This window comes from Dioscorea cayenensis, chromosome 6 (genome assembly GCF_009730915.1).
Source record: "Dioscorea cayenensis subsp. rotundata cultivar TDr96_F1 chromosome 6, TDr96_F1_v2_PseudoChromosome.rev07_lg8_w22 25.fasta, whole genome shotgun sequence".
In the NCBI taxonomy this organism is placed as follows: domain Eukaryota; kingdom Viridiplantae; phylum Streptophyta; class Magnoliopsida; order Dioscoreales; family Dioscoreaceae; genus Dioscorea; species Dioscorea cayenensis.
The window spans coordinates 1435989-1455440 of NC_052476.1; the positions used below are offsets into that span (position 1 = coordinate 1435989).

A 19452-nucleotide genomic window follows, 5' to 3' on the forward strand; every position below is an offset into this window, starting at 1 on the left:
ATTAATTAATTAATTAATTAATCACATCAATTATAGAACGTAAGAACTGGAGTGTTCTAGACGGATCCTTAATTTGATTTGAGCCATATCAAACATTGTGGTCACATTCAAACATTTAAAAGCAATAAATCTTTGAATGATATTTTGCATGTCCTTTGACCAAAGTTTGATCACACAATTTTGTTCGACAATTTGACTTTTATTAATAAAAATAAATTTTCAAAAATATAACTTTAAATATTTAAATTATAATAAATTTAAAATACATAATTTTTTTTTTTTTGTTATTAAGAATGGACCATACACGTCGCATGGAGTTGAAATAAATATCAATTAATGAATTAATTAAAACCAAATAATTCAACACAAACTGTATGACACGTATTACATTATGAAAATTAGATCAGTTCCACTGAATTATTTATTTATATATTTATTTTGGTAATTTTAATGAAGAGTCTAAGTCATGTCCTTGTATGTCTAATTAATAAGGAAACCATTTCCAATTTCGACAAATTTATTTGTGATTAACACTAATTATAAATTAATTTAATCATAATGATATTTGAATTAGATAATTAGGCAACTCATCACCATCATCAATCAAACAAAGGGGGTTAGCTTAGCTCAACCATTAAACTATTTTATATCAACTTGTGGCTAAAAACAAATAACTTTATACATAATAATATCTCGTTTATATGTATCAATAATTTTGGCCAACAAAAATCTGCCAAATTATTGAGGTTGAAGATGACTCATCATCCAAATGGCACTATTAATTAATAAAAAATCATCTTAATCATTAAATTTTATTAAAATATTTCAACTACTTATTATTAAAAAAATTATTCCATAAATTAAACACTTCTAATTCCATTTTTTTTAAAGCCTAGATTTTTTTTTTGAAAATAAAAATTCCAATAAACATACGCTCATATGTTTTTGTAAAAGAATACATCTAACTTTGAACTTTCATAAAATGTCCGTAATTGACAAAAAAATAAGAGATAGAGAGAAATATAGGAAAACGAATATATAAATAGTACCATACTAAAAGAAATCGGGTTGGAAAACGAATATACATCTAACTAAATAGTACCATACTAAAACAAATATGATAATACTATTTAGTTGCTCACTGATGTTTAAGACCGTTGGATCTTGACAGGCACACACACCAGGCATAATCAACTGATCTCAAAACTTCAATCGAGAGAGAAAGCAAGTCTACGGGACCAGGAAGACAAGCAAAGGGAATTGTCGAAACTTCCATCGCAACCATTTGGGTCAAGACTATGGTAAGGATAAGGAAAGTTGTGTTTAAGAAATAGCCGATTTTCAATCCAACGGTTCAACATATTTGTAGAATTCAATTTCACAGACGTTCCTAGAAGGTGCGGACTCTTTTTATAATAATGGTTTAAGAACAAAACTGCTTAATTTACTAAAAAAACACTGAAAAATATCATTTATACTCATCAAGAAATTTCACGAACAAGACCCCGCCAGATCAAACTTATGAATAAAATCAAAACACAAATCAATATATTTGACGAACAAGACTTTGCCAGATCAAATTCATGATTAGAATCCAAACCCAAATCAAACAGGAACATGGACATTGACTCATGATCCACATGGCATGAATCAATTGACTCACTCAACATCTAACCAAACCAAATAATCCACGTGGCATGCATCAATTGAGTCATTCAACATCTAACCTTTGATTAGACCATTAATCACCCCCAACTAATTTAGTTCCAAATGGTCATGTAGGCATGAAAATGGTTGAGCCGCCAAACACTTTTCTCCAACTGTCCATTAGAGAGCCGTCCCAAACTAACCAATCACATTACATTTGTCTCTATATATATTTGAAGTTAGACATAGGAATTAATAAGAAGGAAAAAATATATTTGAAGTTATATAGAGGAGAAGGTTCAATGGAGAATATTAAGATGGAGGAAAGAAGAAGCAAAAAAGAAGGTGATGGAGTTGTTCTAATTCATAGCCAAGTGAAGAAGATCAAGCAAGAAGATGAGAAGATAAAGAAACAATTGCATCCTTGGGTCAAGCCGGAGACGAGGCCGGCTTACCGGGATCTTTCCCGGCAAGTATCCCGGTCCCGGTTAGGCCTCGCCTCCGGCCGGCCGATCTATGTCGGTCATTGACCAGTATTTCTTTCATGTATTTCACTATATATATATATATATATATGTATGTTGTAAGATAAATTAGTTTATGATGTTTTATTTTTTAGAATTTTAGTTAGTCTGTCTTCCTCCTATGGTTAGGCATGAAGGAGAGAAGTGTAGGGTTTTTGAGTTTTGATGGTTGCGTTGTTATGTGAATATAAGAAGGTTTGTTCTTGCTTTTGTTGTTGAAAGTAGATGTGGTTCTCTGTGATTAATTTCTAGGCATGGATGATATATGAAATGTAAATGTTTTAATTATTTGGAGAATTTTTAGTTTTTGTGTTGTTGATTTAGTTGGAACTTTGAAAAAAATATTTAGTATGGACTTTTATTTTGTTTTATTAGATATTGACATGGTAAAAGCATAGCCATTCTATTTTTAATGAAATAAAAAAAACTAAAAAGTTAAAATTTATGACTATATTGAATTTTTTAAAATATAAAAAACCTTAAAAAAAAAACTATTACAAAGTTTATGAATTAAAAGTGCAGTTAATTTTAATTATTAATATATAATTTTTTCACTTTTCAAAATAATCCCTTGACATTTTCACTTTTTAAAAAAATTTGCTTTCTAAAATTTGGATGGGGATGCACACAAAAAAGTTGTTGGGAAGATATTGAAAAGCAAGAAAAATAAAAAAAAAATTATTGAAATTTCTCTAAAAACTATATATATATTAAAATAATAATTAAAAAAAAATTAAGTTCACGAAGGATTCTTCGAGATTTGTTTTTTTTTTATTTTTAATTTTTGATTTATTTGTAATTTTTGAATAGTTAAGGGCCGGGTTTCTGGCTCAGGCCCAGGCCCAACAAAGAGTAAAATATTATATATTTGCCCCAATCATGTCATTTGATTCTTCAACTCTTCAAACCCTAAAATTTGATCTAGGGTTTCCACTTCCCCCACTGATCTCTTGTTCTGAGAATTCTGATCTTTCCGGTGCTCTAGCGAATCCTTCATCAATTTTATCTATTTGTTGTTCAAAACCCTTCAGATTGTTGCGATCTCTTCAAATCCTCGTTGTTTTCTTTGTGAAAATCCTCCCTTGGTTTATGGTTCCGTGTTAGAGAAAAGCTGAAATCTTTTTTGGGTAATCTTCTGTTTCCTGCTCTTTCTGATTGTTAATTCTGTTGTATTTTTACTGGGATTCAATGTTCTTGTCATTAAGCTTGAGCATGCGTGTATGATAATGTGAAAGTTCTCAACTTTAGTAAAACATGGCGTTTCTTGGATGGAATTTGAAGTAGGTATAGGTTTTTTCCTGATCTGTTCTGCAGTTCTTGAATATATACGTGAAGTTTTGCGTTGTGGATTGGGTATTTTCTTGACTTTTTGGATGTGTTGGAGTGGAGTGTGAAATTTTTGATACTTTTGTCAGGAATAGTATTGCAAAGAAATCAGATTGAAGAATTTAGACTCAAAACATAGTGGATCATCTTATGAAGTGATGCTTTTCTTAACTTCTTGTTCAATATGCAAAATTGCGGAACAACCCTTTGATTTGATGGAACAATTTGTTAGTACAATAAGTTATTCTTGTGAATATTGGAGGTGAAGGTGGAACTATGTATTGGCTTGTTTAAATTTTTAGTTTGCTCTCAATCTTGGTTATGGTCTTTTATCAATTGTGGCTTGTAGGATTACTGGATTGAAGGAAGGAACAAGGAAAGAATGAATTGAATGATATTGTATTGATTTTTGCATTTGAATTCCGTGTTTTTTTTTAATTATCTTATAGTATCTTTTAGGATCTGTAGCCTGAGTCTTATCAATCTTTTATCATTACAACCAAATACTATTTATTTAATGTTTGTTCTGTGATTGGTTCTGGAGCTGCTTCTTTGAATATATCTGTCTTTATATGGTATTTCTATTTTTCGTGTATCAGATTGGCTCATTCTTTCCATTTATTATGTCTTGTTCAATGATGTAAATGGACAATTTGGCAAGTAAATGACCTTGTTTTGTTGTAAATTGCAGGTTATTATTATTTTTCTTTCTCATCTTCATAAATTGAATCATTGAAGTGAATGGCGACATCTTTGGACCTGTCTCTCGATGATATTATCAAGAACAAAAATGCAAGTGAGAGAGGGCGAGGAAGAGGGAGAGGAAGGGGTAGAGGCCTAGGCCGAGGTCGTGGCCGTGGTTTGGGCCAAGGTCGAGGTGGCAACTTCAGTGGAAGGACAAGAGGTGTTCCTCGACAAGGGCCTCTTGGGGTTAATGCACGGCCATCTCCTTATAAGATAGCTAAGGCAAGCTCGAAACTATCGCACTTTTTTGCATGTTCTGGAATCTGATAATTTTAGGAACCCAAAAATGAAGGGGAGGATGTTGAACATTTTGTGTTTGAAGAGGCTGAATGAGGCACCAACATTATAACGCTATTTGAGTTTTGGTGCATATCCATTTTACTTACTATTGAGAGGGGAATGCCAAAGAATCCTCTAGATAAAAGTGGAACTATGGCACCACAGCCTTCCTATGCTAGTTCATGGATCCTTCTGTAGGGGAGCTCACCTCATTGTATTTTCGCAATTGGAGCTCTCACAATAACATACCTGCAGCATATGATGGGTGGAGCTCTCTACTTCCATGTTTTATCTGTTTGCTATACCTGCCAACCAATTCAGGTTTAAATACTCGGTCGTACTAGAACATCAATCCTAGTGGCTGTTGCACTGCTGTAGGTTTGATATGTTCTTATGTCATTTGTCAAGATGCTACTTCATTGATATTTCTTTCTGTAATTGCACGAAGTTCATGTGCTTATTATCTGACTCAATGCTGACCTAAATTCTCTTAATCTGGTTGGTTGTTCGTATTTGTCCATCAGTCTTTCAGCAGAGCAAAGGATGCGATTTGGCGTCATGATTTGTTCAATGATAGCATGGTTGCTGCTGGGTTAGCAGGAATTGAAACAGGCACAAAATTATACATTTCCAACCTGGATTATAGAGTGTCAAATGAGGATATAAAGGTTGGCTGCTTGTTCCATGCATAATTATGTCTACTGGTGATCAAAGCTCTATGTGATTTTGATTATTTCATCCAATGCTTTTTCCCATGCTTTTAGGAGCTTTTTTCTGAGGTTGGTGATTTGAAGCGATGTGCAGTTCACTATGACAGAAATGGGCGCCCAACTGTGAGCGTTTTTTCTTCCCTAGCTGATCTTTATTCTGATGTAGTGCTTTGTTAAGAATATATCAACATTTTAAACATCTTCTTATGTGGCAGTTTATGTACTAACCTGATACTTTAATATAGGTGTGATTTTGATATATAGGTCAGGGCAGTAAAATCATTGGACTGTATTTATTCTTGGAGCGATGCTATATGCAAATGGACATACATTTTGTCATGAAGTTGTTCTATCTTTAGAGATAGGGCTCACTTCCTTTTAGTATTTGTCATGATTAGTATTAAGCAGAGCCATGCCTTCTGTCATGTTGAATTGTCTTTCTGTACTTATCGATGTTGGCAAGATTAATGACCTTTTGAATACAAGTTGTTTCTTATAAAACCTGTAAGAGTCAAAGAACCTTGACTGCTACCTGAATTTAGGTGATTGCTGGCCTCTTGTGTTGCCTTAGATCCTCACTTTTCTCTGATTTGTTTTTGTTCTTTTTAATCTTCCTATAAGTTGAGTTTAATTTAGCATAAGGAAACTTCTTGAACTTTGTTAGTAAAGGGGCTCGTCTGTAGAGCTTTGTGGGGGGAAGTAATATCAAAGAAAAAACAATGCCATCTTTCTCCATTAGTTTTCATAGAGTTGTTCTATAAATTGGTGGTTGTGTGATAAGACATCTTTTTGTTTATGCTTAGAAACTGCTTATGTGTGGTCTGCCAAACATTTATTAAATAACCAAGAAAAGTTATAATATCTTAAAGGAGCTTTATGCTGGTTTAGATCATTGGGTCAAACATGCTTTTGTTGTTGATGCAAGGCTGAATTTTTCATCTAGATTTTATGCGGTGAACTTTATCCTGGCTTTAAATTTGACACTTAATGGCGATTCAATTATTCTCTTCTTTACTTCTAGCCTATGCTTTATTTTATTTTCTAATCTGCACTGCTATAGCAGTTTGTTAAATATTTTTGCGATATTGATATGAAACAGTTGTGTGATATTTTCTTTGCGTCATTATGTCTGACAGTACTAGTGTGAGTTCATGATGGTTGTATCCTTTGAACTGCTCACAGGGATCTGCTGAGGTGGTATATGTGAGAAGAAGCGATGCCTTGGCTGCTTTTAAACGATATAATAATGTTCAGCTCGATGGAAAACCTATGAAAATAGAAGAGATAGGCCCTAATATTGGCCTGCCTGTTACTCCTCGGGTAAACATAGTTGATGTGATCAATGGAAGAGGAAGGAGAACAGTTGTGATGATGTATGCAATCTTCCTTTTGTTTCTGTTACTGCTTTATTATATCCTGCTGTCTTTTCCACTACAAAAAAATTCTACAAACTAGCATACATGATGTACAGTTTATTATTAGCTGACATGATTGATGCTTGGTTTTATGAGCTTTATGTTTACGGTTAATGTGTTCTTTTGATAAGTTTAGGCCAAATAACTATAGGGAAGCATGCATATGTCATATGTGAAAATTCATATGGAGTATTATTGTTTTGAATGTGCTACACTGTTGTATAGCAAAATATACCTTATTTAAAAATTCCTTAAAAGAGTGATTCAAATACATAAAACAGCTGCTTGACTTAATCTTCAGTGAACTTGAACATGAAAAGATGTAATGTAGTTATGGTTCTTTTGAATTTACCTTTTTGTTTCTTATGAAACGCAGCATTTTTTGTTCTCTATGGTTTACTTTTCAATGTTTTCATGCTGCATTTTGTGATTATATATTGTCATTACATTACAGCTTACTCATTTATAAACCTGGTGTTTTAGGCCAAAAGCCGGTGGTGGTGAAGGTGGCTATGGACCCTTCAATCGTGCATCTGGGTGAGTTTTTATATATATGGCGACATCTGGATGCATGTGCTTTTGTTAAATTTAGACAAACTAGTCTCACTATTGTCGAAGAAGTGTTCAATATTTGATTTGGGGTTTTACTGGTCTAGTGAATCCTTTCGGTTGAGGTTATTCTGATTGGATGCCATTCTTGGTAAACTTGTAGTTTATAAATTAAATTTTTTTCTGTAAGCAGATGGAATCGTGGAGGTTTCCGAGGGAGAGGCCGAGGCCGTGGCCGTGGGACGTGGCGGGCGTGGCCGAGGCCGTGGGAGGAGCCAACCTGTGGAGAAATCAGCAGCTGAGTTGGACAAGGAGCTGGAGACTTATCACACCGACGCAATGAACACTTCATGATGTGGCATGGACTGTAACAAATGGAACTGTAGGATTTACTCTGCTTTGCTTGTGAGCTTGTTATTATCTTGTCATTAGAATCACAAACTTTGCTGCTGTTGAGATTTGAAGTTTTTATGTGTCTCGGAACCTTTGTAGTAATCTGATAATCATTCTGTTTAGGAGTAAAAGTTTGGTTTGCTTGTGTGGTTATATCACAAAATTGATGTGATTTTTAACAACAAATATACGCCTTAAAAAAATCCACATAATTAAAAGTAATTAATTATATTAGACTCATTAGAGTATATATATATAGAGGATGAGTAATCTGAGGATGTTTTCTAGATTTAATTTTTAGGGACGTCTCTAGAAATTTAGCCATCGTTGATATAAATTTCCATCGTTGATAATTATACGGTTACAATCATCATAAATAGTATCAAAAAATGTTTTGGATGTATCATAAGCAGTAAATGATATATATTATCTATATAAATAAACAGTTATTGGATGTGATTAAATGTTCCCCCTGAAAAACAGTAATCTAGGAACATAGACTATTTTTTATGTATGCACACAAGCAAAATTCTCAAGAGTTCAAGGAAATCTCTTGAGGTGCATCTGTAATTTTAGCTTTCATAGCTGGCTATATATATAAGCTTAACATGAAAGAATACAATTTAAACTTCTGTAAATACATAATGAAAAGGTCATTTAATCCATATGATACAGAGATTCAGTGGGAACAGTAAAGCAAAAGCAAATAAAATTTATTCTGTATCCACAAGCTCATCAGACTGGTCTTGCTGAAACATGTACAAATAATCTAACCGAAAGAACTAGAGTAATCAAAAGCAAAGCCTTATTTCTGTTGCAGAGAAAGAACGATCACTCAGTAAAAACTTAAAACTAAAATAAGTGTTCACTAATGAACTGCAACATTGGCATCTTCCTTTAAAACTAGGTTACCAGACTCACTCCTGTCAAAAAGCTTCTCTACCAATTCATTCCAATTAGGCTTCCCACTGGATTTCAAATTGCTACTTGAGGTTTCTTCCTTTTGGGACTCGGCAAATGCGCCTTCACTAGTGTCTTCTTCCGTAGAAGCTTCTGTTGGTGGTACAGCATGCGGTACATTTAAGGTCACGGCTCTTTCCAGTGCATCCTTGTGTTCCTTCTCGAATGTCTGTTTCCTTTCCATTTTTTGCAATGGTGGTGGAGTCGTCGCCTTTGTGTTTTCTCTAATTCTCTGGAAATAATAGAAAGAAAACTATATTCAGAATTTACTATATAGGTAATAAAAAGTCAAAAGTCTTTGGACGTGTATACAAATTTTCAATGTCTAAATTGTATGCAAATTCACGTGAATACAAGAGATTGGATCTCTTTTTACAGAAACAGATAAAAGCTGCAAAGAACCAATTCTAAGTATAAAAATTAACAATTCCTGGTTATCGATAATCACTAGTACTTGTATCTGTTCAATTTGTAGCATCAGGATGGAAAACCAAAATCAATAAAGGAAAGCAAAGATATATATATATATATATATAAAGCTTTAACATTCCCTTACATCTAGAGCTTTCTGTGCTTCTCGTTCTATCCAAATAATTCCATGATCAGATGTAGTGTTGCATGATAGAACAATATGTTCAAACCGCCCTTCAACTGGAATGGCAGTTCTCACCTCCGGAGGGAATCTTCCACATCTACATATGATTATAGTTAAGTCATCATTAACCAAAAGTTCAGCACTTCCAAGTTTCAAGTTTCATAGTAAATATAACTACAAAGTAATGTAGAAACCATTAGAACATTGCAGAAAATAAAAACAGAAAATAAACAGTGTGAAGTCACAGATGAATTTCCTAGAGCAGCAACAAAAGGAGTAACCAATTCTACTTCGGATTTTCTCTTGTAAGTTCCTCGGATTAGTATGATGAAAGTAACAGCATTTCAATTAAGTTTTAACAGTGTAAACCTATTCTTAAAATCATTACTCTGTTCTTGATCAAATACATAGAAACAATGCCTTTCTTGGTTCTAGATACTGATAACAAGAAAATATATAACCAGACAACCCCTAACATGTTTCATTCCACAAATCATGTGCTACAAGCAATAATATAATGAAAAAAAGTCCCATTTCATGCATGCCAAAAAACGATGACAAATCCAAAATGTAATTTATGAAATACTAAGTAATAGTTTGTGAAGTTAACAATGGAAATTGGAGTACCTGCAAAATTTTCTTTCAACGATGTGATACATGCGACCAGGAGCATAAAGCCTTCTTGGATCGTTAAGCTTTCTCCTTTCTGGTATAAATGTATCTCTCAGGCATACCAAAAACAAAAAACAGGGCAAGCTGTCCAAAGCAGTAAGACCTGGTTTAAAAATGATTATAATTCACATTTGCTGAAATAAACAGAATCTAGAAACTTAATTTCAGAATCCGAATCTCAACATACCAGAAGATTGATCCAAAGATGTATTCCAAAGGTGTTGCGGTTCTTGGCAAGAAATCATCCTGATATTCGGTGCAACACATGTCAGATCACAATTTTCAACCAAAAATAAAAATAAAGACAACAAAGCAACATTTTTTTTGCCCCAAAACCTTTACCCGTACACTCACAAAATTTAATCCACCTGAAAGATGTGATTCTTGTCAAGTAATTCTATTGCTTTAGTAAAAGGCACAGCTTTTGCTGACACATCTATTAGATTGCACAAAAACAAAAACAAACAAACAAACAAACAAAGTCCTTTCAAAAGCTGAGAACTTTAGATCAACGTATGACTCAATGAAATTGGACACGAATGCATCAAATCAACACATGAATCACAAAAAATTCAAGACATTTTTCATGGCAAATATACAAATTATACTAATTATAATCTAGAATCCAAAAAGGATTTCTCTTGAATGGTAAGAACTTAGAACTTCAAATCAAGGTAAGAAACAGTGAAACAGGAGATGAATGCATCAGCAAATCAAGGTATGAATCACAAAAAATACAACAATTATGATTCAAAAATCAAGGAAAAAAAAAGAAGGAAACTTGCCTGAAGGACAACGGAGTGGATGACATCGGCATACTTGACAGCGAGGTTTAACGATGTACACCTCGCCGGCGCAATGGCGTAGCACCGGACATGGCTCCGAGGGATCCCTCCGAGCCGATCCCGATGATTGACGACGATAATGCTCATCAGTGCAGCGATCCCAGATCCAAGCGAGTGCCCAGCGATGACAAGCCGATACTCCGGCCCCCGATCAAGCCAGAGCCGCCGGAGCGCATCAGCTTCCTGATTAAGCAACCATGTCGCCGCCTTCAAGAGCCCGCAGTGCACAAACCCCCCATCAAACATCTGCATACCAAGCCGATTGTGAAGGAGGACCTTGTAATCGCTCTCTTTGGAGAGATTAAGGCCGCGAATGGCGAGGATGATCTCCTTATGCTCGACATCGGTATAAATCAGGTAAGGTGGGCACTGGCCCTGGGTATCGGAGTAGGTGGCGCGCTTTAACACCGCGGAAGGATCCATACGGTAGCCGCCGGCGGGGGGAAATCGTGGCTGTGAAAGATCGTCCTCGTAGGTGGCGAGGATGGCACGGCACGCGCGCGGGACGGGCTCGAAGTCGTCGGCCTCACCGAGAGGCCATGACTCGCTGTCGTAGGAGCCGATGTAGGTGAGCCGCTTCCACGCCCAGCGGCTGCATCCGAGGCACACCACGCACTCCACTCCGCACGCCACCGACATCGCTTCCTCGCTTGCGTGCGCGCCGGCGTGGTCGAGAGCTTCGAAGCTCTCTGGGGCTTTTCGTCGAACAACTGATGCGCGTTTCCATGCCAGCTAAAAGAACAGAGTTGCCGAGAAGACGAGGGTGGTGAATTTGTGGCTGTGGCTATGACAACTGAAACTGGAATTCAGGTATTGGTGGAATGAAATGATGAAACGTAAGACTTTAAATTTCGCGATTGTACACGTGGCGAGGTTTAGGAATAATATAAAGCATTTTGGCTGTTTGGGAGTTTGTAGGGGATCTGTTGTTTGATTGGGTTTTTGGAGCATGTGGATTTGTGGTTATGGGTGTGATTGGGAAGAGAGGTATTGAGGCTATAGTGACGTGTATGGATGACACGTAAGGCTTTGAAGTTCGGGATTGAACACGTGGCGAGTTTTAGGAGGACAAGTTGTGTTTTGGCTGTTTGGGGGTTTGTGATGGATTGTGGATAAGTGTTACGTGGAATGAGCTGGCCGTTAATACAACTTGCTATTGAAGTCAAACGTGTTTGGTTTTCCTCTTTTTGATGACTTTATATATATTAATATGAGTGAAGTACTTCTTTTTTAGGATAAAAGTGAAAATAGAGTGAAAAAAAAAGAAAATTAAAAAAAAAAATTTAAAAGTAGGAATGGGCATTGGCCGGGAAATCCCCGTCTTGTATGAATCCGTTGGGTTAATGGGCACGAAAAACACATTGACATAAAAATAATAAATTTAAAATTAATAAATACCAAATTCATAACTCATGTGTACTTTGGAAAACTCTTCCTCTCTATTACCCAATCGAGACAGAGACGAGGAATATCAGCCTAGAACATAATGTAAGTGAAAAAAGACTTCCCGCTCTATCTCATGGTTATTTAATTTAAGAGAAATTAAAACAATTAAAATCTGTAAAATAATCATAAACCATAGAAAAATATCTAGAAAATTTATTATATTTAATTACACAATGAATTTGTTATTTTATTTTGTTTAATTTATTTTTTGAATACCTTCAATCGCCTGGTTTTTACATACTTTCAATTCTGAATTAATTAATAATTTGAATTTTTAAACAGTTACTAATAATTTAGTAAATGAATAAATCTTATTTTAAAAATAGTTAAAAAATTATTATATATATATATATATGTTACGTAACTGGACAAATCGATAGAACATGGCTCATCCCAGAGTTCTCCATTTGGCCAAGCTCGTCGAAGCTTTCATCCAAAAGAAAACCTTTTTCAATGTTGAATCCATGATCCATGCTCAAATCCTCACCAATGGTGCCTCCTCTGATACTTTCCTTTCCAACCGCCTCATCGAGCTCTACTCAAAAAGCTCTCATTTTGGTCATGCACTCAGAGTGTTCGACGAAATGCCGCACAGAAACATCTACTCCTGGAACGCCATCATTTCTGCTTGCTCGAAATCAGGTAAATTGGATTTGGCCTGCCAACTGTTTGATAGAATGCCTGAAAGGAACGTTGTCTCCTATAACATGGTGATCGGAGTGTTGGCGAGGGGTGGATTGGAAAATAGAGCTTTGGAGTTGTATTATAGGATGGTCAAAGAGAGAGCTTTGCCGACGCATTTCACGTTTGCTAGTGTTCTCAGTGTTTGTGGGACTTTGATGGGGTTGGAAGATGGGAGGAGGTGTCATTGTCTTGCGGTGAAGGTTGGTCTTGATGACAATTTGTTTGTCGAGAATGCATTGCTTAGCATGTACACTAAGTGTGGGAGTATTGAAGGTGCGTGTAAGGTCTTTGATGGAATGTCTAACCCAAATGAGGTATCTTTCACTGCTATGATGGGTGGACTAATGCAGAGTGGTTCTGTGGATGAAGCATTGAGTTTGTTTGGAAAGATGCATAGGAATGGGATTCATATTGATCCCGTTGCAGTTTCAGGTGTTTTGAATGCTTGTGCTCTTGATCAAGAGCATGGAATTCATGGAAATTTTTGTGGCCTTTTGATCCAAGCAATGGTAACTAAGTATGGGTTTGATTCAGACACACACGTTGGCAATTCTTTGATAGATATGTATGCAAAACATGGTGAAATGGAGATGGCTGAAATGGTTTTTAATACATTGCCAATTGTCAATGTGGTTTCATGGAATGCATTGATATCAGGATATGGCCAAATGGGTGACAGTAAGAAGGCTATTGATCTGTTACAGCGGATGAAAGAATTGGATTTTGAACCAGATGAGGTTACTTATATTAGTATGCTTAGCGCATGTGTTAACTCTGGGGATATTGAAGCTGCTATTCAGATGTTTGACAATATATCTAACCCAACTGTGGCCTCATGGAATGCTATTTTGTCTGGGCTTTGCAAGGGGGAGAGTTATGAAAAAGCAATACAATATTTTCGAGAAATGCAGTTTAGGCATGTCAAGCCAGATCGAACCACCATGGCTGTCATTCTAAGTTCATGCTCCGGAATGGGGCTTCTTCACTTAGGGAAACAGGTCCATGCTGCTTCAGTCAGGACCATGCTTGATGTCGATATGTTTGTCGCCAGCGGACTTGTTGATATGTATTCCAAGTGTGGGCTTATTAAAGCAGGAAGATGTGTCTTTGATAGGATGCCGGAGAGGGATGTTGTTAGTTGGAATTCAATGATTACAGGTTTTGCACACCACTCTCTGAACCAAGAAGCCTTTATATTCTTCAAGCATATGCAAGAGAATGGTATGTCACCCACAGCATCGTCCTATGCTAGTGTCATCAACTCATGTGCGAGGCTGTCTTCATTGCCTCAAGGTAGACAAATACATGCGATGACTTTGAAAGATGGGTATGATAACCATGTTTTTGTGGGGAGTGCTTTGATTGATATGTATGCAAAATGTGGCAATGTCAATGAGGCATGCATTTTTTTCAATAGCATGCCTGTGAAGAATGTCGTCTCCTGGAATGAGATGATACATGGGTATGCGCAGAATGGTTGTGGGGAAAAAGCTGTGGAGCTTTTCGAGTATATGCTAAGGAGTGAAGAAAAACCAGATGATGTGACTTTTATATCTGTTCTTACTGCTTGCAGTCATGTGGGACTCATCGACGAGGGGATAAAATACTTAAATTCAATGGAGAAGCATGGGATCAAACCACTAGCAGATCACTACACCTGTGTTATTGATTCTTTAGGTCGTGCTGGTCGGTTAATGGAAGCAGAAGCACTTGTGGACAGAATGCCATTTAAGGATGACCCGATCATATGGGAGGTTTTTCTTAGTTCTTGTTCAGTACATGGGAATGCCAGATTGGGGAGAAAAGCAGCTGAGGAGCTTTTCCGACTCGATCCCCATAACTCAGCACCCTATGTGCTTCTATCAAACATATATGCTGCTTTGGGCCAATGGAGTGATGTGTCTGCCATCAGAGCGTTGATGAGTGAAAGGGGTATTGTTAAGGATCGGGGTTATAGCTGGATATATCACAAGGATGGTGTCGCCACCTTCCTAGTTGATGATCAAGGTGTAACGAACTGCAAAGCCGAGTCATTTTATGATGAAGTTAACCCTGATCTTGATGCAGTGCTACACAACAATGGAGATGAAATTTATGCTACTTAGATAAAATTCTTGGATCTTCTATGGCACCTTACTCAGAGATATAGTGACCATGGTTCCTGCAAACTGAGGTATAATCCCAAAACTTGTATAATTTGATGATCAACTAGTAGTGTTGAGTTGCAAAGCTGAAATGGCATAAGCTTGTTTCAGAGTGAACCAAGAAACCATCCAGTGGTGAAATCCCACAAATGAATTATGGTAGGACGGGGCGTGAAAAGGTATGATGCAAAGGTTTTGTATAGCTAGCTCATTACAAGTCTATGCTATTCAATACTCCCCAGTGAAGAAATCATGCTCAATTTACTGCTGATTTTTTTTATGATAAATCATGCTCTTTTGCACGATTCAATTCTTCATAAAGAATCCAATAAATTGGCATGACTGCAACTTAGTTCAGGAAAGGAATTTTATACAAATGCTTGGTTCAATAGACTCATATTGCTACAAGCAAGAAGGCACTCTGCCCTCTTGATCAAATTCTAAATTTAATTTAATTTGGTGCTAGAAAGAAAAGAATTATTCTGTCGTCATAAGGTTGGAGGACATTAACTTATCATAGATGTAGTCAGAAAATATCTTTAGATGAATTCTTGGTTAGTCCCTTCATGACTGCTTTAGTTTATTGAGGACTTCAAGTGGCTTTAAGCACCTCGAGGTGCTGCTTATCGACATATATAGCATAATATGATGTGATTGCCACCAAGTCTTCAGGGCCTGTAGAAAAACATATGAAAATAATAGAATGGCAATTTTCTACCACTTTGTATTGCCTTTTCAATCATAAAATAAAAATAAACATAATGGTAAAGATATGACCAACCTTAAATAATGCCGAGGTCTTTTGCATCTTAGGAACGGAATGGCATTGGATGCTGTTAGTTGACATTCAGAAAAAGTGAAAACCTGCACTTGATTAGTAAATGCCATTTGCTACTACATGGCGCAGGCCTGGTGTGGAAAAAGTACAATCCAGCATCCCTTTGTCCTTAGCTTTCTCAATGTAGAACACAAGTTGCTTTTCCACATCTGGCACATCAAGCCTCAAATCATCTATACAGTCAGCGACTCTCCCAAATCCCTTAGTGAACTGATTCATTGTTATCAGACCAACAGAATGGCACTCTTCCAACAAGCCCCACAATCTTTCATTCCTTCTCTCCATTATAATGACCAATGCCTTCTTAACTACCTCATGGTGGAAGAAAGGCATTCCAAGCTCTTTTATGCAGCGGCAAGCTTCTCTCAGTTCACCGCCTGAATGATACTCTTCCAATAACTTGCTAATCTTTTCCTTAATATCATCTAACTCCCATCCTGTCTTGCTGCCACCACCTCCACCCCAACATCGCAGGATCCGCTCAGCAGAGAGCTTGGCCCTCAGTAATGACTGTGTGAGGTGGATTACTTTGCTACCGATAGAATCAGATGCCTCACAATGACTTCCAATTTCCTCCAGGTGTGATGGAGCTATTACTTCATCCACCACTGCCCTGGCTAGAAACATAGCCAAGTCTTCAACCACTGCTGGAATATCCAATGCAGTATCTTCTGCAGACTCAATCAGTAGAAAGAAGCCTTTCACAACATCATCTGGTGGGAAACATAGAAAAGTTAGTAAAACTGATGCCATTTCCTTCTCCCTGTTCCTTCTATCCATTGCAAGAGTTATTAGCTTCTTAATGAAAACACCATTTAGCATGGGTGATGACAGGTTTTCTGATATCAAACTGCTCATTACTTCCAGAATATCACCAGTTAAGAAGTACTCTTTGATGATGGCTGTAGCTCTCAGCTTAAAAAGTTTGGTTGTATTTTCTTCAACATGTTTTTCTGGTGGAGAGTAGACCGTCAAAAGTGAGGAAACTGATAACCAGCCTTCTGACGCAGCCTTCGATATCAAAGACTGCAACATATCTCTTGCATTGGGGATGTCCAGTATCAAATCATCAATGGTATCAATAAGCCTGTTGAAACCTTTGGATATTTGGCTCGAGTTGATAAGCCCTTCATCAGCGGCTACTCTCAGTAAATCCAGTAAGCGGCCTTCAGCTGCTCTTTTCTCCATGGCTAGTATCAGCGCTCGCTTGATTATATCATGGTGAAAAAAAGGAACTTTCAAATCTTTGATGCACCGGCAAGCCTCCACTTTGTCTCCGCTTGATACATATTCAATGAGTAAGTTATTTATTTTGATCTTGACATCCTCTACAGTTAAATTCTTGCTCTCACCCCATCTCCGCAATATGACCTCTGTATGTAATGGCGCTGACAGGTATCCCTTCTCTGCTCTCTTTATTACTTCAATTCCTTTTGAACCTTCAGGTAAGGAGTTCAGCTGTTTGGTTAAGAAAGCTGGAGGAAGAATGTCATCAACTACAGCCCGAGCAATGAAGAGCGCAAGGATATCCACCGCATCAGGTATGTCCACGTACAAATCATCAGAGGATTCAACTAGCTTGCTGAAACCAAGATAAATATGCGATGGTTCAATCACTTCAACATAAAGAGTTGACAGCAGAACGGCAGCCATTTCTCTCTCTTTGTCATGCCTATCCATGGCCATGGACACCAACTTCTTCACAAAATAGTAATGGTAAGGTGGCTGGCCTAAATCTCTTAATTCATTTGCAGCTGATATGATATCATCAGTAGTGAAGTATTCCTCGATTATGACTGTAGCTTTCTTCTTAAACTCGTCAATATTTGATAATGTTTTAGTGTCAGCAAGCCGGTTCTTTTCCTGTGAAAGACATGATATAAGCATTTATTAAACAAATGTATACTTGAAAATACACGGTAGATACCTCATTGCTGTCGTAATTTGGATCACTTGGGTCAAGATGAGGATCTGTGTCTATGTCAAGCATTCCACCCCAAGTCCCCTTGCCACCTGAGCCACCTGTTAGAAAATCACAATTGCCTGGAACTAATAATAAACTTCATGGATAACTATCTTCTCAAATGGAACCGTTGATTCTTAGCAATACCATCTTCAATCCTCTACTTCTATATAGAGAGTTAAATTATGATAGTCTCATGAATTCATGTGTTTCTTTTTCTTTAAAATTTATCATGCAATACTACTCGACAGTATCATCAGAATTACATGAAGAGTAATAAGAGAATCAAAACAACTACTAGATTATATCAGTATGCATTACTTACCCTTCTTTGGACGGCCATCTCGTCCGTTATGCGAATGCTTGTCATGCTTGACTAGTTGCCCCTTCTTAGGACTCCGCTTGCCATGAGGTGATCTGGGTGACCTCGGGGATTTAATTTCCATAGGAGAAATGGACGATGGATCAACACCTTCTGTAGCACATTTAAGTAATTCTTGGTGCTCTTCTGACACAAAACCATCTTTATACTCCATGGGATAATCCTGGAGCTATTTTACTGCTAAATTGATTTCATTAGACTCTGGACATAATGAACTTGGAATAGACAGTGAAATAACTTTTTTTTTTTCTCTCTAGGCCTTCAAACACGGAAAAAACATGAACACTTAGCACCTCTTGTTCCTGGAGTGCAATAGGAAAAATATCAACTAGAATTTGATCACTAAGAAGCCAATATCCTTTTCATGCTGGTTAAAACACACACAAACAAACAAATCACAAAATATCAAATCGGCTCAAAAATAAATTCATTTTTTTGTGACTGATTATGGTTCTATAACTACCATCTCCATTGCGCATTTTATAAATGAATGCTCGGCAAAGTTGATGTAATGTAGCCACTTAATGACATATTTGACATTAGTTTTGTTCCTCTTAATCTTAATTTCATGAATTTTAGAGACAATTCGAATAAAAGAAAGTGGACAAGAATACACTGTATGAACATTCTAAGCAAGAAATCAATTATAATGTTCAGATGTTAGTGAGGCAAAATGTAAATGAACTAGCAAATGAAGTGAAAGAGTAGATCGAAAATACGAAAAAAGAAATGATTGTAGTGTTGTTACCTTGTATACAAAACATGTAGAAGAGATAGAGATGTGAATTTTTTTTATTTTTTTTTTCTATTCCTTTTGTTGTAGAGTTTGTAAGAGAAACTGGGAGAGAATGATGCATGGTTTACATTTGGTTAAGGGAAGTTGAGAACAAAGGAAAAGTTGGTTGGAGAGAGTCAGAGAGACTCACGGATGTGGACCGGTTCATGATGTGTTAATCCTGGCATTTAGGGGGAACACTTCAAACTTATATTTTAATTTAAGTCTTTTGTATTAATTTATATTTGGTTTTTTTTTTCTCTATTGCTCTGTAAATTATAAGTTATTAATATTGTTCAAATGGCCATAAGACTATTATATCAATGGCCAAATCAGCACATGAGTTGATGACTAGGTGACTGACTGGACTTAATTGTTGAGTAGGCATTTTAAAAATAAAATCACTACTTTTGTTTGTTTTAACCTTTTTTTTATATATAATTATCAAACTAATTTATTTTTGGTTTTTTTAATCCAATTTGTTTTTAAAAAATGTTATTACTTTTTTAAAAAATATTTTTTAAAATACTTTTATTTTTAAAGAAATTATTATTATTGTTT

The 19452-nt window shown here is 36.3% G+C and overlaps 4 protein-coding genes and 1 long non-coding RNA gene across 9 annotated transcripts; 3 read left to right on the plus strand and 2 right to left on the minus strand.

Moving 5' to 3' along the window:
* The first annotated feature begins 3045 nt into the window (after window positions 1–3045).
* LOC120263525 (THO complex subunit 4D-like) lies at window positions 3046–7740 on the plus strand. Its single transcript, XM_039271466.1, is given in 8 exon segments — window positions 3046–3298; window positions 4189–4463; window positions 5045–5188; window positions 5285–5353; window positions 6413–6603; window positions 7129–7182; window positions 7388–7433; window positions 7435–7740. Coding segments are annotated over 7 exon segments (843 nt in total). The 5' UTR covers window positions 3046–3298; window positions 4189–4238; the 3' UTR covers window positions 7549–7740.
* A 464-nt stretch (window positions 7741–8204) lies between these two features.
* Window positions 8205–11382, minus strand: LOC120263915. The gene is made up of 5 exons (XM_039271895.1): window positions 10600–11382; window positions 10002–10060; window positions 9770–9898; window positions 9104–9239; window positions 8205–8779 (listed from the first exon to the last, which is right to left on the minus strand). The coding sequence occupies exons 1-5, from the start codon at window positions 11296–11298 to the stop codon at window positions 8456–8458; spliced, it is 1347 nt and encodes a 448-aa protein (XP_039127829.1). The 5' UTR covers window positions 11299–11382; the 3' UTR covers window positions 8205–8455.
* A 1116-nt stretch (window positions 11383–12498) lies between these two features.
* LOC120263874 (pentatricopeptide repeat-containing protein At4g20770) lies at window positions 12499–16821 on the plus strand. 4 transcript variants are annotated; one of them, XM_039271846.1, is made up of 3 exons: window positions 12499–14962; window positions 15045–15112; window positions 16739–16821. In XM_039271846.1, the coding sequence occupies exon 1, from the start codon at window positions 12570–12572 to the stop codon at window positions 14892–14894; it is 2325 nt and encodes a 774-aa protein (XP_039127780.1). In that variant the 5' UTR covers window positions 12499–12569; the 3' UTR covers window positions 14895–14962; window positions 15045–15112; window positions 16739–16821. The 4 variants fall into 4 exon arrangements, with proteins under 4 accessions (XP_039127780.1, XP_039127778.1, XP_039127779.1 ...); XM_039271844.1 differs by lacking the exon at window positions 16739–16821 and adding an exon at window positions 16639–16703; XM_039271845.1 differs by lacking the exon at window positions 16739–16821 and adding an exon at window positions 16246–16319.
* Window positions 15125–18930, minus strand: LOC120263875 (MA3 DOMAIN-CONTAINING TRANSLATION REGULATORY FACTOR 2). 2 transcript variants are annotated; one of them, XM_039271849.1, is made up of 3 exons: window positions 18060–18930; window positions 17699–17793; window positions 15125–17634 (listed from the first exon to the last, which is right to left on the minus strand). In XM_039271849.1, the coding sequence occupies exons 1-3, from the start codon at window positions 18268–18270 to the stop codon at window positions 15808–15810; spliced, it is 2133 nt and encodes a 710-aa protein (XP_039127783.1). In that variant the 5' UTR covers window positions 18271–18930; the 3' UTR covers window positions 15125–15807. The 2 variants fall into 2 exon arrangements, 1 of the variants encoding a protein (XP_039127783.1); XR_005537158.1 differs by lacking the exon at window positions 18060–18930 and having other exon boundaries at window positions 15125–15608; window positions 15715–17986.
* LOC120263876 lies at window positions 17388–19245 on the plus strand. The gene is made up of 2 exons (XR_005537159.1): window positions 17388–17487; window positions 18940–19245. It is a non-coding gene; the product is annotated as an uncharacterized LOC120263876 (long non-coding RNA).
* The last annotated feature ends 207 nt before the right edge of the window (window positions 19246–19452 follow it).

Bases quoted from the DNA above. Each gene is read 5' to 3' on its own strand.
- LOC120263915 (XM_039271895.1), bottom strand. From the start codon at position 11,298: ATGTCGGTGGCGTGCGGAGTGGAGTGCGTGGTGTGCCTCGGATGCAGC. The intron at 10,061-10,599 runs GCAAGTTTCCTT...ACCGAATATCAG, and splicing joins TCCACTCCGTTGTCCTTCAG to GATGATTTCTTGCCAAGAAC. The intron at 9,899-10,001 runs GTATGTTGAGAT...TGCTTTGGACAG, and splicing joins ATCTTTGGATCAATCTTCTG to CTTGCCCTGTTTTTTGTTTT.
- LOC120263875 (XM_039271849.1), bottom strand. From the start codon at position 18,270: ATGGAGTATAAAGATGGTTTTGTGTCAGAAGAGCACCAAGAATTACTT. The intron at 17,794-18,059 runs GTAAGTAATGCA...ATTTTCTAACAG, and splicing joins AGATGGCCGTCCAAAGAAGG to GTGGCTCAGGTGGCAAGGGG. The intron at 17,635-17,698 runs GTATCTACCGTG...TGTCTTTCACAG, and splicing joins CAAATTACGACAGCAATGAG to GAAAAGAACCGGCTTGCTGA.
- LOC120263874 (XM_039271846.1), top strand. From the start codon at position 12,570: ATGATCCATGCTCAAATCCTCACCAATGGTGCCTCCTCTGATACTTTC.